Source organism: Acomys minous (assembly GCF_964271855.1).
Source record: "Acomys minous genome assembly, chromosome: 10".
Lineage (NCBI taxonomy): Eukaryota > Metazoa > Chordata > Mammalia > Rodentia > Muridae > Acomys > Acomys minous.
In genome coordinates, this window is record NC_140491.1 from 73,461,309 (window position 1) to 73,478,623 (window position 17,315).

The window sequence follows — 17,315 nt, forward strand, 5'->3', positions numbered from 1 at the left end:
GACCCCCTCCCTCAGACCTTAAATTTACGTGCCTAGCCTTGGTGCCAACGCAAATATACATGCACCACTGCACCTGTTGCGGGATGGAGGTGCTCCGGCCACCCCAGGTTGGATGTGAGTCTGCGGCATGGGCGTCAGGGATATGATGGACCTGGGGTCCCTCGGGCGGCATGGGGACACTCCCTTGCCTTGTTGCCCCGATGACTCCAGGCCAGGATTTTGCCCACACTGACTTTCCGGGCCGCTGCCAGCCCGGCCTCCCGGTCCCGGGCCCCTGCCGAGGGGCCGGCTGCTCGGGGCGGGGCGCGGGAGGCGGCGGAGGAGGAGTTGGAGCTACTTTGTAGGGCAGCCCTGGCCTCGGCGGCCGCTGCTGCACCGGAGCGCGGGAGAGTGCGGGGCGCCCGCCGGGCGGTCCGGAGCGGCCGATGGGGCCCGTGTGAGCGCGCCCAGGCCTGGCCCGGTGCCCGGCGGGCGGCAGCATGTCCGCGGGCAGCAACGCCAGGAAGAGCACCGGGAGGCCGTCCTACTACTACCGGCTGCTGCGGCGGCCCCGGCTGCAGCGACAGAGGAGCCGCTCCCGCAGCCGGACCCGGCCCGCCAGGGGTAGGCGCCACCCTGACCCCAGACCCTTAAGTTCCTCGCTACCACCATCACCAGCGGTTGCTTTGGGGTGCCTGTGTCTGTGGGTGAGGGCCCCTCATCTGGTGCTACCGTGACTGTCCCATCCGCGTAGCCCCAGCTTCTGCTGATCCTGCCTCTTGGGGAAGCTGGGTCCCTGAAGTCCCCCGTATGCCAGGAGTAAGGAGAAGAGGGTCTGATATCCGGTTGCTCTTAGGGCTCAGATCCCTGTCGCAAGATCCGTGTCCCATTCCAGCGCCCAGGCCATAAAGTAGTTGAAGTGGATGTTGGCTTGCCTTCACTCGCTTAGCCTCCTTCCTGTCCTGTATTGCCCCTCACGTTTTGCATGGAGAGCTGAAGTGGACTTCCTGGGGGGGGGCATGTTTGTAGGAACCTGTGGCTCTTCTGAGCGATCCTTGGAAGGATACCTCTTTCAAGACAGGGGAGGGTGGGAGGTATACAGTCGTTTCCTCTTTCTAATAATAGGATCTTTAGCCAGAGACGCAGTAATTTTTCAGGCTGCCTTGGGCTGGACTAGTAAGGAGGAAGGGGCAGGGGCTTCCACACAGAGAGAGGCCCTGCCCTGGATTCCGGGAAAGGCCATAGTGTCTCCCTGAGGCTCAGGCTCACTGAAGGTATCCAAGATGCAGCAGCTGGGCTGGTTTACATCATGAGGTTCCCGTGGCTTGGGAAGCCTGGCCTTGGCTCTGGCCGAGCCTCACCTTAGGCAGAGCCTGGCAGGTCTGGAGAGGTGTTGGTCTGTGATTTGCCCCTTGTTTTAGTTAGGGTGAGCGTCAGTGAAGCAGGCAGGCAGGACACATTAGTTTTCCACCCTACCTCACCCCCCAGTTGAGCCGAAAACAACGTGCATGGTTTCAGTTAGGAAGTACTGAGTTCCCAGTGCAGAGTTCACGTTTAAGCTGTCTGACCCTGCTCTCACGTGGATTTCCCAAAGCACGTGAAGCTCCCATCCTTTGCCTTTGCTGGCCCAGGGAACCAGAGACCTGGGTTCAAGCTTTGTGAATGGGTAGGCCGCCCCATTTCCTGAGCCTTTGTTATTTTCTTAGCTGTAGAAGGAGGTGTTATTGTGACAGAGCCATGTTGTGAGAAGGGGTTTGGGAGGGATGAACAGTCGTGTTTTGGGGTGCCACCAGGACCTCTCCTGAACTCAGTCTGCCCTGCCCTTCCAGTGCCCAGCCGGACCATACCCTCATCTGTACCCACTGTAGAGGCTCTCCGAGGGCGGGAGTTCTGCCTCCTGTTCAGCTAATGAGGCCAGGGATGATCGATGTCCAATGGATCAGACTTGTTGTCTGAGCTTGGCTCCTGGCTGCACCCCGCTTCGTGTGTCAGCCTGGAAGGAACCCACAGCTGGCCAAGGGTGGGGAGGCGACCATCCCTGGTGGAAATGCTAGTTGGGGAAATCAAGGAAGGCTTCAGAGAGGAGTTGACTGTGTCTGCTAAGCTGGGAGGGGTTTCCTTTGCTGGGACTGACTGAGTCATTCGTAGGTCCAGGTCCTGCTTTAAGAAAACTGTCTTTCTGCCAGCTCTCTCTGTGAGTCTCAGTGACAAGAAACGGTGACAGTGACAACAGGATGCTGCCCGGGAAGCTAGAAGCCGGTACCTGCAGCTCAGACCATAGTTTGGGGTGCACTGTTGTCCTTTACCAGGCAGGAAGGGACACTCTGTGCTTATGAACAGGGAAGGAAAAGGAAAAAGCCCTTGATGCAGAGTGGATTCTTCCTGTATGTAGAGTAGACAGCAGTTTGGGCCTGATGTGGGGTCACTAAGTGACGCGCTCGCTATGGGTATGGGCAGAGTTTCAGGTGTGGATGCAGGGTGGCCGCTCTTCCACTAACCCACAGGCTCCATCCTGCTGCTCTGGCCACGCCTCTTCCTGTAGGCAGGTGTTCCTTCTAGTGGGAAGGTTTTGAGCCACCACCCCCTTCTGACCTAGGTGTCAGTGCTGGTGTGGTTAGGGGTTGGTCCCCTAATGGAAGCATTACCCAAAGGGGTGGTGGGCAGCCCCTGGGTCCACTTTTGCTCCACCTCATTTCTGGCCTCAGCTACTAGCAAGGAGGGAAAAGAACATAGGTTCTGTATTCAGACGTAGGAAAGGGCATGGAGGAGCTGTGGCTGGTAACAGAGACCCACAGATGGCCAGGCAAGGGTGTTAGCTAGGCCACCTCCTCCTACTGAGGCCCACTGCCCTCCTGAGAGAAGCTGTGAGGGAAGGACAGTGCCCAGAGTTACATGCTGTGCGACACTAAACAAGGCTCTTCTCTCTGGCTTCTGTCTCCACCCCCATACCCCTAACCCCACTTCCCCATACCCCCACCCTCCCACCCCCGTCTGAAGATCAGGCAAGACAGGCCTTGAGGTTCACTGGAAGCAGTGAGCTTCCTGTGGTGAGGTCGGCTAGGCATTTTGTACTGTGCTGTGTGGCTCCGGGCCTCTTGAATGCTGGACTCGGCTTGTGGCTTTGGGGGAAGTCTTGTCTCGAGAAGGGTGTCACCAGTCAGGGTGCCTCATTTCCTATTTCCTGGTATCGGGAGTAAGAGCAGCTTCCTTAGAGAAACAGGGCACTCCTCCGTCCTTGATAAGCCTTGGCCTGCCATTCGGTACGCTCAAGCCTAGTCACAGGGAATATGGAGATGTGTGGCGCTTGTTCCCAGCCGCACCTCACCAGGAGTGAGTCCTATTGGCTGGAGAGGCCTGCTTATCAGGCACCCTGGAGCACAGGCCTCGGTTAGTGGGTGAGGGAGCTCCGGTCCTTGTTCCGCTTTGGACCAACTGGTTGCCAACACTGGGTCCATTCCAAGCTCTCCGTCTCCCCTTCTGTCATGAGGAGCTGACCCTGTTCTGTCGGCCCCTGAGCGTGGACACTCTGATTGCCCACAGTAATGCCCAGGGAGACCTGGGGTCTTCTGCAGGCAAGTCCTGCCAGCTTTCCAGTCCCATGCTGGGTCTTGCTGGGTGCCAGAGATCCGCACAGTACTTTCTAATGGTTCGGGCAGGTCTTTCCCCAGCTCCTGTGTCCTGCTTTCATTTCTCTGTCTTGCTGCTTGTGTCCCAGCCCTACTTGGGTCTCTTTCTCTGCAAGGACTGCTAGAATCTGTCTATGGGACATCAGGAGTTGGGCTCCCAGGAGCCCCCAATATACTCCGAAGAGTGAATGTATTCCCAGAGGGCTGGGGCTGACCCCTAGAGTGTGGCTTTCCCCACGACCAGCTCGAGCACGGCATCTGGGTCAGCCGCCGTTAAGAGTCCAGATGGGTGCACACCTTTGCCCAGCCGGGTGTATGATTCAGGCTTCCCAGCACTCCAGATGGCAGCATGGCTGTGCCTGTGGCCTGTCACATCAGCTTGTCATGGGGGCAGTGGGTAGAGAAGGACCCATTCACCCCCCCCCCCCCAGCACAGGGAGGGCTGGGGCTGGAGGATTGTGGGAGAAGGTGGCCGCAGACCTCGCCATGAAGCTGGCTGTGTTAATGTGATAGGAAAAGGGGAGACACCTTGTGACAGCCAAGACTTGACCTCCAGCTCCACCTGGCCATGGGATAGTAAGGCAGAGACCGGGGAAGAGCTGGGCGCCACTGTCCAAGCTCCCAAGCTGTGTGGCCTCGGTCAAGGCTCTCAGTCTCTGGCGGTTAGTTTATTCATCTGGAAAATGAAGACGATAGCAGTGTGCGGCCATGGATGTTCCATGTGAAGGTGAGCTCTGAGTTCGCTGCTGGGACGGCACAGGCACTCGGCAAACAGAGGCAACGTGAACAGTTTCCACTCATACTATTCCCCATGAAGGGAGGGGGCCTGAAGGGTGAAGAGAAGGGGGGGGCAAAGTGCACCATAGGGTCTGGGTGTCTCAGCAGGAAGAGAGAGAGAGAGAGAGAGAGAGAGAGAGAGAGAGAGAGAGAGAGACAGAGAGAGAGAGAGACAGAGAGAAAGAGAGAGAGAGACACAGACAGAGAGAGAGATAGAGATATTGAGAGAGAGACAGAGAGAGACACATATACAGACATAGAGAGAGAGAGAGAGACAGAGAGAGAGATTGAGAGAGAGACAGAGAGAGACACACATACAGACACACAGAGACAGAGGGAGAGGGGAGAGAGAGAGAGAGAGAGAAAGAGAGAGAGAGAGGAGAGAAAGAGAGGAGAGAAAGAGAGGAGAGAAAGAGAGGAAAAGACAAATTGGATTACAGAGGTCTCCCCCAGGACAGAGTCAGGAGCATGTCATTGGTCCCCAGGGGCCATTTTTGAGGAAGTGGGGCCACATGGGACGTCCAACTCCCAGCCCCACAGCTGTTCTCAGGCACATGCAACTCATAGGTTCAAACTGTTTGCCCCAGGGCTTTCTGGCATGGCTCCTGTAAGCTGGAGCCCCACTGGCATCGGTATGGTGTCATCGCTCCTTCTAGTTGGCTTCTCTTCCTACATAGATGTGCCCCGACTACTGCTGCCCCCACCTTCTGGCCTCTTACGTCACCTTTGCCATTTCCCTGGCAGGTCATAGGTCTCAGGTCACAGGTCACAGGTCTCTGGTCTCAGGACCCAGCCAAGTTTATCCTCTAAGTATTTTAGTGGGTATGGGTCATTGTGCACTGGGTGGTGAGTTCCTCAGAGGCAGGCAGGCAGGCAGCCTGAGGCTCTCTCCCTAGACAGAGCTCTTCAGGTCCTTCAGGGATACGAGAGGCACCAACCAGTTAATCTGCTGGAACGTCAGCCTTGTGGTTGCGCTCCTGGCTGGCTTCCTCACATTTAGTCATTAAGTAATAATCACCAACTGAGTGTGGTGCCATGCCTTGGGCCTCCCCTGCTTATCTCCCATCTCCCCCAGCCCTTCAAGAAGGTAGGGCTGCTGTTACTGCCATCCCTGGGGAGGGATGAAATAAAATATGAAACCAGTCCGGGTGGTGGTGGCACACGCCTTTAATCCCAGCACTCCGGGAGGCAGAGTCAGGCGATCGCTGTGAATTCAGGGCCAGCCTGGTCTACAAGCAAGTCCAGGACAGCCAGGGATACACAGAGAGAAATCCTGTCTCGAAAAAACAAACACCAAAAAACAAACAAAAATACAAAACCAGCACTGGGGACGTAGAGCTGGGCCGCTCACCTGGAGCCACGCCGGAAGCCCTGGCCTCTCTCTCCTTGGTTGGTATGTCTTCAGCACTGGTTGGACCAAGGTGCCATTGAGCTCAGTGAGTCAGGGTAGAGCTTGGTTCCCAGGCACCTAGTTTGCCACTGAGGCTCACAGCACACCAGGAGCCTGCTTCTCTTAGTGGCTGCAGCAGAGTGTGGAGCATATAACACTAGGATGTCTTGCAGCAGCTGTATGCTCAACAGGGAAACTGAGGTTCCTGGAGCCAAGGCCACTTGCCCAAGGTTACTGCCAGTGTTGATGGTAGCTTCAGGTATAGAGCTGGGTTCTGGGTCTCTCTGCATCCTAGTGACATGTTAGCTTTGCTGGTTGCCTTTCTTAGATTAGCTCATATGAGGAAACAGAGACAGCTGGGTTCCTTGTCAGGTCTGGTGATAGAAAAGGGGGGGATGGAGCCCCTGCGCGTCTCCATGCAGACTCGCTCACATCCTGGACCCACATGCGTGTTTTGCTTTAGAAATAACCTGAACCCTTTTGACTGCTTTTTTTTTTTTTTTTTTTTTAAAGAAAGCAGAGCCTGCCACTTCTCCGGTGACTTCCTCTGGGGCCACTTGCTTAAATGTCAGGAAAGGGAGAGTATTTCCTGGTCAGGAACATTGAGAGCTTGCTGGGAGCTGAAGTTTTGTTTTCTGTTCAGGAGGATTTTAGGGAGTCAGCCCCCACCCTGCCTCGCTTTGCTGTGACGCCGCCCCCAGCGCCGCCCTCCCCCCCCCCCCCATGTCAGGTACCGGCTCCAGGAGTGATGGCTCGTTATTTTTAGCTATTCTCCTCCAGTAGAGGCATTTCAGCGTTTGTTCAATATTTAATTATCCATCTGAAATTGGCCCACGTGGCCTTGAGTTTGGAAGTAGGTCTGTGCTGTGATTTCCTCTGATTGCATAAATAAGGAAGCAAGAGAATCTCAACAGCCCTCTAAATAATAATAACGGGGGGCGGGGCGGCATGGGGGGGGAAGGAGGCTCGGCGCTGGGTACCGGCAGACCTGGTTCCTCCTTCTGGACAGACCCTGCACATCGCAGGGGTGCTGAGAGTGCCTGTGCCACCCTCAGACTGCTCTGTCTGGGCAGCTCACACCTGCAGCAGCTGTCGTTTTCATCTGGGGTGGGTTCCCCCCCCTTTCTTGTGGACCCCGTGTTCTCTTTGACAGCTGCTGGGTACCTAGTGGAGGTTTGGGGATTTTGCCTTTGGAGGTCTTGTTAGCTTTTATTTCCCTCCTCTGACAGGCAGGAGAGGGCTGTCAGCACCCGAGCTGTGTGATTTCTTTTTCTGTGGCCCTTGGAGGTGATGCTTGACACGACTGTGAAATGAAAAAGCACAATGCAGGCGGGCAGATGGGACTGAGAGGCTCTGTGCCCCCTTCTGTGCCTAGGAGGCAGCAGAGGGGAGGGGAGGAGAGCTGAGACCCTGGGAAGCTGGCAGGCCGTTAGGACTCCTTAGAGTTCCTGTTCAGCCTGGGATGTGGTGGTTTAGAGATTAAAAACCATTAAATTGGCAATCCAGACTAGTTTCAGACATAACTGATTTTTCTATTTATGTACACCTTTGTTTTGGGCTTGAATCAGGAGCGTAACCAAGACTCGATTCCTGGATGGATGATAAGTGCTGTGTGATCTCAAGCAAATCACTGGACATCTCTGGGCTCCAAAACAGGCTTAACGTAGTCATGACACGATGTAGGATATGTCACAAACTTGAGTGTGTGTTGTTATTAGTGTCCGTTTGCCCACATCGCAAGTCTGTCCTGTTGATGTAGAAGGACGGTATGATGTCTGTGGGGACTGGTATCAATTCAAGGGTTCCTTGGTTACCCCCTCTCACCAGCAACTGCTATGTGAGTAAACAGAGCTCAGTTAGCGGCTACTGTGTATTTGCTGTGGGCATGGGCTGCTTCCGCGGTGTAGTGGCCCCAGCCCTAGGGATGAAGGAGTTGAGCTAAGTAAGGGGAAGGCCACATAACCAGGTCAGCAGATGGCGTGGCCAGAGAGCTTGGCAGAGTCTTAAACAGTGAGCCAAGAGGAGTGTGCCCCTGCCTCCCAGAAGCACAGGGTGCCAAAGGAAGGGTTTGGAAGAGGACAGTGATAAGAACAGGGGCAGCCTTCGTTTCTTGAGCATGTGTTCTGTGGGCCCTTTACATGTATCAGTGTGTCCGGTCCTGGGGCTCCCAGACTCTGTAGATGAAAAAGCCAAGGCTTGGACTGGCCAAGTGCATGAGAACCCTCTCTGTCCTCAGCAGGGCTGTCATGTGGGGAAATGACTTGGGAGCTTCAGGCAGACATGCGAGGAGCAGGGGAAAGGACGAGAGCACAGTGTCGGTGGTCGCGGGCTAACTCTCTGGCATGAGACGTTCCACACCACACCTGGACTGGCACAGTGGGAGGAGGATTGGAACAGCCTGTGGAGCAGGGCAGCCTCAGACCTCAAGGCAGTATAGGGGAGCAGGAGCCAGAGGTGACAAGGGCTTGGAGGCTGGCAGGGTCACACACTTCTGGAGTCTTCTAGGGCGTTGTTTGCTCTGAGGGCAGAGTAGGGGAAAGAGCGGAGGCTGCCATCCCTTTGAGGAATGGTGCTGGGCCTGGCCCGTGGTGATGTCTAGTCTGTGCACAGCAGTGCCATGTAACAAGGCTACCATGGCACGTACTTCTTTTTTTCTTTATTTAAGAAGGATATATATTTTATGTGTGTGGGTGTTTTTGCCTACATGTGTGTTTGGGTACCACATGTATGCCTGGTGCCCGAGAAAGCCAGGAAAGGGCGTCAGAGCCCCTGAAACTGGAACTGGGGTTAACAGAAGGTTGCGAGTCAACATGTGGGCAACGGGAATCGAACCTGGGTCCTCTGCAAGAGCAACAAGTGCTCCAAACTGCTGCACCATCTCTCCAGCCCCCAGACTCTCTTTATGTTCTGAACATTTCCGTTTAGGAAGCAGGAGATGGTGGCCACTGTGGTTTCAGCACTTGATTCAGCAGGGACAAAAGCTGGGGCCTTGTCCCTCCAGTCTCGGTTAAGCTCTGGAGTTTTTATTTCTGACATTTGAACTGGTTCCCAGAATCCCAAAGGCTGGGGGCCTGGCACTTGGGGAAAGCCAAGGCTCATGGTAAGAGGGCTGGGCGATGGTGAGGCAGGGTGCAGTAAGGAAGGGAAAGAGGGTGCTGGGTACCGATGCTGCTGCTGCTGGGTGATAACGGGTGGGATGAGGCAGAATGATGGCGGCTTAGCAGGCTGCTGGGGGTCCAGTAGTTGGGGGATGGTGACATGCAGAACTGGGCACCATGGGAGAAACCTGGTGAGAATGGGGTCTGGGAGAACTCTGGGTTTCCACAAATCACTTGTGCCGTCTGTACCATCTAGAATCCAGCCCCCCACCCCACCCCCCACCGCCATAGTAGGTTTAGCCGAGAGTTGTAGGTTTAAAGGATGCAGGTAGCCCCAGTACCCTGTCTCTGTCTGACAGCAGTCTCTCAGATCTTCTGGACCCCGACTTTTAAAGAGGGAGGGACCTTCTCCTCAGCCTGTGTGCTCTGTGGCTAGAGGGGAGAGGATGCCCCCTCTTGGGAACATTCCCTGTGTATCTGACAGTCCTCAGGAAACAGGACACCAGGAATGGGCCACACCTTTCTCCTCTTTCCTCCTTTCCTTCCCTCCCTTCCTCTTTCCTTCCTTCCTTCCTTCCTTCTTCCTTTCTTTTTTCTTTCCTTCCCTCCTTCCTGTTTTGAGACACAATCTAAGTAAATAGCCTTGGCTGTTCCTTAAATTCTGCTACAAAGAACAGGCTGGCCTTGAACTCTTAAAAAAAAAACAACCCACCTGCTTGCCTCTGACTCCTTGCAAGCCTAAATTATTTGCTAGCACTTTATGGGGAAAGTTTGCTGACTGACCCCTGGGATACTGCTGCCCAGTCACCCTGCTAGAGGTGTGAGCACCCTGCAGTGTGTGCACCTTTAATGCTTCTGCTATAAACGCTTCAAAATATGTAACAATGTTGTGCTTTGAAAATGGATACAGAGAAGATTCACATAGCGGAGAGGAGCAAACACTATGCAGAGAACGCCCCCCCTCTTACTCCCCAAATTCCAGTAACGCAGAGGAGATGGCAGTGTGCTTTCTCTGGCAGCCTGGCATAGGCCCTGAAGCTACAAAGAAGAGATACAGGAAAAAAACCATAAAAAGAAAATGGTGAGGGTGACCCGCAGACTGAAATGACCAGAGGTCTTGAGAGGAGATAAGGCTCAGGGAGTGAGAAGTCTCTGGGTGGTTAGTTAGTCTGTGGAGAGCAGGACGGCCAGACGGTTTTTGGAGGCCTGCTCTGCGGTTTGGAAGCATGAACTGTTCGGTGAGGCACAGGAAGCAGGTGGCGTGGAAGCAATTGCTTACTGTCTTGAGTAGGGGGCCATAAGGAGGCCATCACGGGCAGGCTCTGTACAGGGGCCTGGGACGAACCATGAGTGAGACTGTGTCTTCTAAGAACTAGCTACGCACATGGCTCCTCCTCCCAGGCCCAGCCCCACCCCAGGAGCAGTTGTGCCCACCTGGTGCTCTGGGTTTCAGTCCTCAGGCTTGTGGTTTGTGCCCTGAACAGAGAGCCCTCTGCGCGTCCCCCTGTCTCCTCCTAGCAGAGTTCCCACAGGAGTGGACAATACCCACTGGCTCTGAACCACATTTGGAACTTGGAGACAGCTTGAATTTCAATTCTGTGTATATGAGAGACACTGAAACATCACAGTTAATGGCCTGAAATTAATTACTTCTACGTTGCTGTGACCAAAATACCTGATAGAAACAGCATAAAGGAAGGAGAGCTTTATTTTGGCGCATGGTTTCCGAGGGCTTGCTTTCTGTCTGTCTGTCTGTCTCTCTCCCTCTCTCCCTCTCTCTCTCTCTCTCTCTCTCTCTCTCTCTCTCTCTCTCTCTCTCCAAAATACCTGATAGAAACAGCATAAAGGAAGGAGAGCTTTATTTTGGCGCATGGTTTCCGAGGGCTTTCAGTCAGTCTCTCTCTCTCTCTCTCTCTCTCTCTCTCTCTCTCTCTCTCTCTCTCTCTCACACACACACACACACACACACACACACACACACACACACATCCACACACACCCCTGGGAAGACATGGTAATTGGCTTGTAGTAGTAGGAACCTGTGGAAGCTGTGCACGTTCTAGAAGACCAGGAAACAGAGAAAACAGGGTTGTACCAGAATTGGGAAGACCCACCCCTAGTTGACCTGCTCCCCCCCACCCCGCCCCCGACAGCCAGATGCCACCTCCTAAAGTCTTCATTCACAGTCTTCAAAATAGTGCCTCGAACTAGGAACTGAGCATTCAAAGCATGTGCCTGGGAGGGACAGTGCAGAGCCATGGCTCCTTCCCTTCCTCAAACCCCATGGACTCAACACGTGCATGGCAGCATGGCGAACTCCCTTTCAGCTAGAACTTGACTGTCTGGGAGTGTGGAGAGGGTCCCGGCTGGGGCGGACACTCTGAGTCTGGAGGGACTGTGTGACACCAACCCCTCGCTCATCCCCTCTCAGATTCTGGGACCCTGTAGGCTTACATCTCGCCTCAGTGCTCCTAACCGAGTGGCCACGTTCAGACCCAGTTTCCTTTTGTTGAGGTCAGAGCTGGCAGCACACAGGTAGTGCCTCTCGCTGGTTCCTGGAGGTCTGGTTTTCTTACGTTCAGACGGCCAACAGTTGTTTAAGCTCTGCTCGTTGAGAAAACTTGCCTTTCCCTTGGCACTCTCTTCAGAAGTCGGTTGGCCATCTGCACGTGGTCTATTTCTGGACTCCATCCTGATCCATTGATCTACACGTCTTATCCTTATGCTAATTCCACAGTCTTTGTCTACATTAGATATTTCCAGACTCTAAACCATGTCTTGAAACCCACTGGCAACGGAAGTCCCCTCCTCGCCCGTTCCCACACCTTCAAGTCCGATTGGCTATTCTGATTCCTTGGCCTTGCCATCTGAATTTAAAATTCTGTTCGTTGGAGTCTTTGGAAGGCTTACAGGGATTTTGACTGGGATTACATTGACTCTGTAGGTCACTTGAAATGTCACCTGAACAGTATTGGGTTTTGCAGCGTGATGTTGGCTGCTCATTTCTTCAGACTAAAAGTTGTGCACTTTGGTTATTAATCTTGTACATGTTAAATTTTAAATATGGATCAGAGAGAGGTGAGTTCAGGCACGTGTGGGACACGGTACATGTGTGGAGGTCTGAGGACCATTTTCAGGAGTCGGTTCTCTCACCTGGTTGAGGCAGGGTCTCTCTCGTTTCTGCTTTGCTGCATACTCTGGCCTATCTGGACCTCAAACTTCCGGGTGACTGGTTTTCCTCCCCATCGCCCATCTCGCTGAAAGAGTGCTGTGATGACAGATTCAAGCTACTGTATCTAGTTTTTTTTCCCCGCCTGTGGGGTCCAGCACCTCGGGGCATCACCATCTCTCCAGCTTGTGTGTTAATGTTTTAAAAGGTGCATGCATGTGTGTGCACGTGTGTGTGTGTGTGTGTGTGTGTGTGTGTGTGTGTGCACCTGTGCAAGTTCACCATACTTTCAGGCTGACAAGACCCCTGGGTCTGAAATAGAGGACAGATTCGTGGCCTGCCCTGGCAGGCGGCTTGAGTGTCACATTCCCAGTGGTGCCCTTCCATCAAGCACCAAGAACAGAACAGACTCGCAGGATGATCTGTTCTTGAACAAAAGCTGCTGTGCTCTGAGATTTTTCCAGCCTTAACCTCGTCCCTTATGGGTTCTAATATACAATCTATGAGTCAGTTGCTCCTTAGGCTAAAATTACACAAGGAATTGAAGTGCAGCCTTGTGGCAAGATGACGTCATTAAATCCGTTGTTTGAGCCAGGTGCGGCCGGTTCCTGCAGTCCTAGCTCTTGCGAGCTGAAGCAGGAGGGTCAGGAGTTAAGGATGTCCTTGGCAAGTATGGGGCCAGCCTGAGCTCCCTGATGCCGTGTCTCAAAAGCAAACAAGACAAACAAGAAATGTGGAGATGATTAGAATTGAATTCCAGGTTGCTAAATACAGAAAGGTAAATAAAGTGTGAACATCATACATAAAAATGGATATAGAGGGGTTGGAGAGATGTCTTTGCTGTTAAGAGTATTTGCTGTTCTTGTAGAGAGGATCTGAGTTTGAATCCCAGCACCCAGGATTGCCTGTAACTCCAGCTCCAGGGGATTGGACACTTCCGGCCTCCATGGGCAGCCGAATTCACATGCACTCACTGACACCCACATGCACGTAATTGAAAATGAAACTTGTGAAAGATGAATGAACACACTTAACTTTATGCCTGTCTCAGCTTGCTGCAAGAAATAAGTCTGCTCTATCACACAGCCATAATAATCTCATGTACTGATACAATTTTTAAACAAAAGTGCAAAACATTACAGAACATTAAGTGCTGAGGTGTGATACTGGGGGGAAAAAAAAAGAAACAGTTCCTAATGAATGAAGTGGAAAAGAGATGAGTTTAGTGTTGTGACTGTTCTTTGGCATGCCTTAATTAGGACCTTGTGCCCTAAAGTTTTCTTGGTGTAATTTGTTTGTAGTCTAAGGATAAAATATGCAGAGTATTGGGCTGGAGAGAAGCCGCAGAAGTTTAAGAACACAGGCTCCTTTCCCAGAGGACATGGGTTCAATTCCCAGCACCCACATGGCAGCTCACTCTGTAACTCAAGTTCCAGGGAGTTTGACACCTTCTAGCCTTTGAGAGCACAAGTGGTACACAGACATACGCGCTGGCAAAACACCCCTGCTGACAAAATTTAAAAATAAAATAAAATAAAGGGTGTGGATGAAAGGCTGTCTTCATATAGCTGTGATGCATACAGCGATGCATTATTTTCAGTTTCGAATTTTACTTTGTGTGTCCCTGGGGGTAGGGGTGGGGTGAACATTTGTGCAGGTGTGAGTGTTAGAAGTCGGTGTTGAGACGGCTTTATCAGTCACTGCTCCACCATAGTTTTTAAGAGACAGGGTCTCTCATTGAACTCCGAGCTCACCTCTTTCATCTGGACTGGGTACCAGAGGAAGCCCCTGGCTTCTGCCTCTGCCCCAGCGATAGGGCCGCAGATGTGTGCCCCTGCCCCAGCAATAAGGCTGCAGACGTGTGCCCCTGCCCCAGTGTAAGGCCGTAGATGTGTGCCCCTGCCCCAGCGATAGGGCCGCAGATGTGTGCCCCTGCCCCAGCGATAGGGCTGCAGATGTGTGCCCCTGCCCCAGCCTAGGGCTGCAGATGTGTGCCCCTGCCCCAGCGATAGGGCCGCAGATGTGTGCCCCTGCCCCAGCGATAGGGCCGCAGATGTGTGCCCCTGCCCCAGCGATAGGGCCGCAGATGTGTGCCCCTGCCCCAGCCTAGGGCTGCAGATGTGTGCCCCTGCCCCAGTGTAGGGCTGCATATGTGTGCCCCTGCCCCAGTGTAAGGCTGCAGATGTGTGCCCCTGCCCCAGCATAGGGCCGCAGATGTGTGCCCCTGCCCCAGTGTAAGGCTGCAGATGTGTGCCCCCGCCCCAGCATAGGGCCGCAGATGTGTGCCCCTGCCCCAGTGTAAGGCTGCAGATGTGTGCCCCTGCCCCAGCCTAGGGCTGCAGATGTGTGCCCCTGCCCCAGCATAGGGCTGCAGATGTGTGCCCCTGCCCCAGCATAGGGCTGCAGATGTGTGCCCCTGCCCCAGTGTAGGGCTGCAGATGTCCATGCTGAAGGTTGGAGGTCGGGTCCTCATGCTTGCATAGAAGCACTCTACCCATTGAGTCACCTCCCAGCCTCTCACATGTTGTTTCCTGACAAATCTGCACTGTTTGCATGCTGCTAGGCTGCTGTATGAAGCCCCTCTCCTTAGGCAGGGGTGAGGGACCGAGGTCCCGTGTTGGCTGGTGAGCTCCACCCGAGTCTCCAGCCTTCACCTTTAATGTAGTTAGACGAACACCAACCTTGAGTGGTGGGCATGTTGGTGTCTGTGGCTGCTGTAACACATACCGCAGTCACTGCGCCTTACGTCGATAGATGTATAATGTGCAGATCTGAGGGTCAGATGTCTACAGTCGGCTCCAGCGGGCTAGTGTAAGGGTCTGTCGGCTGTGGTCCTTGAGGCCCTGGGGTGGTTGTGTTTCCTTGCCTTCTTAAATCTGCCTGTAGTCGTTGGCTCACTCCTTCACCTCTGCCCTGCTGGTGGCACTGTCTTTCTGCCTTCTCTCACCTGTTTCCTTATGTGGCTGGGCATTGTGACTCATGTCTGTAACCCTAGCTCTCGGGATACCGAGACAGTAGGACCATGAGTTCAAGGTCAGCCTGAGTTACATACCAACACCCTGTCTCAATAAACAAATGAAATCAACAAAAAAGGAAAGTGTTTGTTATCACGGTGTGCTCGCCCTGTGGTCTTCCTTCTCCTCTCAAGGCCTTTAATCATATCTGAAGGGTCCATCTTGCCACATGAAGAAACACTTCCTCACAGGCCCCAGGGGTCAAGATGTGGTTTTTTGGGGGAAGCAGTATTTGCCTCACAGGGGAGGGGAAGTGTTAGTAACTAGGAAGAATGTGTGGTCTGAGGCAGGAGGCTACCAGCTTGTGGTATTTTCACAGCTACCACCTGAGAACAGTATGATGGATCACACACACACACACACACACACACACACACACACACCACCTAGCACACATCACACACGCCATGCATTCACACCATGTTGTACACAGCACACATCATGCACACCACATATGCAGCACACATGCTCTCCTATACATACAACACACGGCACACGTACACACACAATGCATGTATGTATCCCTCCCGCCACACACAGTGGGACCCCCCTGCTGTAACTCTGTCTTGAAAGCTCTCTGCTCAGTTCTCAGGCCATGGCCCAAGCATGTCTAGAACCCAGTTGAGAGCCATGCCCTTTGGAGCTTTGTCATGCCCTTCCTTGCTGTCGTGTCACCTAAGCTGCTGTTGGGTCACCTAAACTACAGTTAATCTTGGTGTGCGGTCTTTATTTTATTTCTCTTTGGTTCGTTTCTCTTCAGACCGTATATATACAGAGGGAATGGCTTGTATCGAGCCACCATGTCACCTGTATGTTTTCGTTTTACTGTTAGTGTTTGGACGGCATCATTCTTTCTCACCCTCTAACCCTCTAAAGAGAAGCTCTATGCTGCTCCGCTGTGTGACTGTGTGCACATATGCTGAAGACGGGAAATGTCTCCGCTTCAGTCACGTGGACAGCAGATGCATTTGAGCCTGAAGGGTCCACTGCAAGCCTTCTGTTTGGAAATGATTACAGGTTTTCAGGCAATTGTTCAAACAGTACAGACCAGCCCGGGGCGAACTGCTTCCCCCTGGCAGCTGCTTGCATAACACTGCTCTTTAGGAATGTCCACCAGGAACGTTCTAGAAACCAAGTTACGGCTCTTACTCCAGGTGATGAGGCGCACCCTGGTCACCAGAGTCAGGAAGACCCTTCCTTAGGGTCTGGGCTGGTGGCCTGGGGGTGGTCTAGGGAGGCGGAGATAGTGGCTGGTTGGCATTGTCACCAAGTGGAGGTCAGACAAGGCATCCCTTTCTTTTCTTTTTGGCTAACTGAACCAAGATCCCTTGTGTAGCCCAGGCTAGTCCTGAACTTGAGGTCCTGCCTCACTGCCACCCCTGGTGTCCTGCTTCTTGTCTCTTGGGAAACGTGATTCATAGGCTGCTAACCCCACTGATAAAGAAGTAACAACCCCTCATTGAGAGGAGGACGCTTGGCATTTTGTGTGTGACAATGACCGTGTCTTTGTCAACTACGTAGACAGTTAGGAAACAACCTTGTTTGGCGTCCCCTTATTGTCCTGGGGTCACCCTGACAAAGTTTGCCATCCTGGAAAGTTACTTATGTCCAGGACAGTAATGTGGCGATCCTTCAGCCTCTACTTCCCACATGCTGGGGGCTTACAGGTGCGTACCACCATGCCCAGTTCATGAGGTGCTGGGGAATCAACCTTGGATGCCCTTCATGCTAGGCAAACGCTCTACCAATTGAACTCTATCACCGGCCCTTGTCTTGTCACTTGGAATGGTGTCAGGTCTGTGAGAGTGGTGATGCTGGCTTTTATCACTAGTAGGATGCCCTTGAGACCATCCACAACAGCGTGGACCAATAGTGCATTCTTTTTCATAGCTGACTAGTATTCTACAGAACATGTAGTTGCTCCTCAAGTTTCAGTTTCTCCTTGACTCCCTCCCTTCCTCCCTCCCTGCTCCTGGGTGAAATCTAGGGCCTCACACCTGCTGGGACGTATTCCACCACTGAACCACACTACCCCTCCAGCCCTAATATTCTATTTCCATTGCTACTGCTCATATTAAAGTCTGTCACTGTACACAGCACAGGTACTGTCTGACAGTTCAGGAGATGGAACTCTAGCACTGGCCTGGCTAGGCCCAGTCATAATGTAGTGAGTGGCTTTCCCTTGGAAGACCCTAGAGACACCCTTCGTGTAAGCTGTGTCCCAGCATGGGGAATGGAAGTTTGAGGCTAGCCTAGACTAGA

The 17,315-nt window shown here is 53.2% G+C and overlaps 1 protein-coding gene across 10 annotated transcripts in view; it reads left to right on the forward strand.

The window, feature by feature from the left end:
- DAB2IP (DAB2 interacting protein) overlaps positions 1-17,315 on the forward strand; it is a 178,387-nt gene that overhangs the window by 65,894 nt on the left and 95,178 nt on the right. Inside the window, exon 1 of one of the 10 annotated variants that reach the window (XM_084798131.1) lies at positions 359-603. The exons of the other annotated variants lie outside the window; for them this stretch is intronic. Coding sequence (XP_084654257.1) covers positions 480-603 — 124 coding nt within the window. The 5' untranslated portion in view covers positions 359-479. Of the gene's footprint in view, positions 1-358; positions 604-17,315 lie in introns of those variants that run through there. 10 annotated transcript variants of the gene reach the window in all.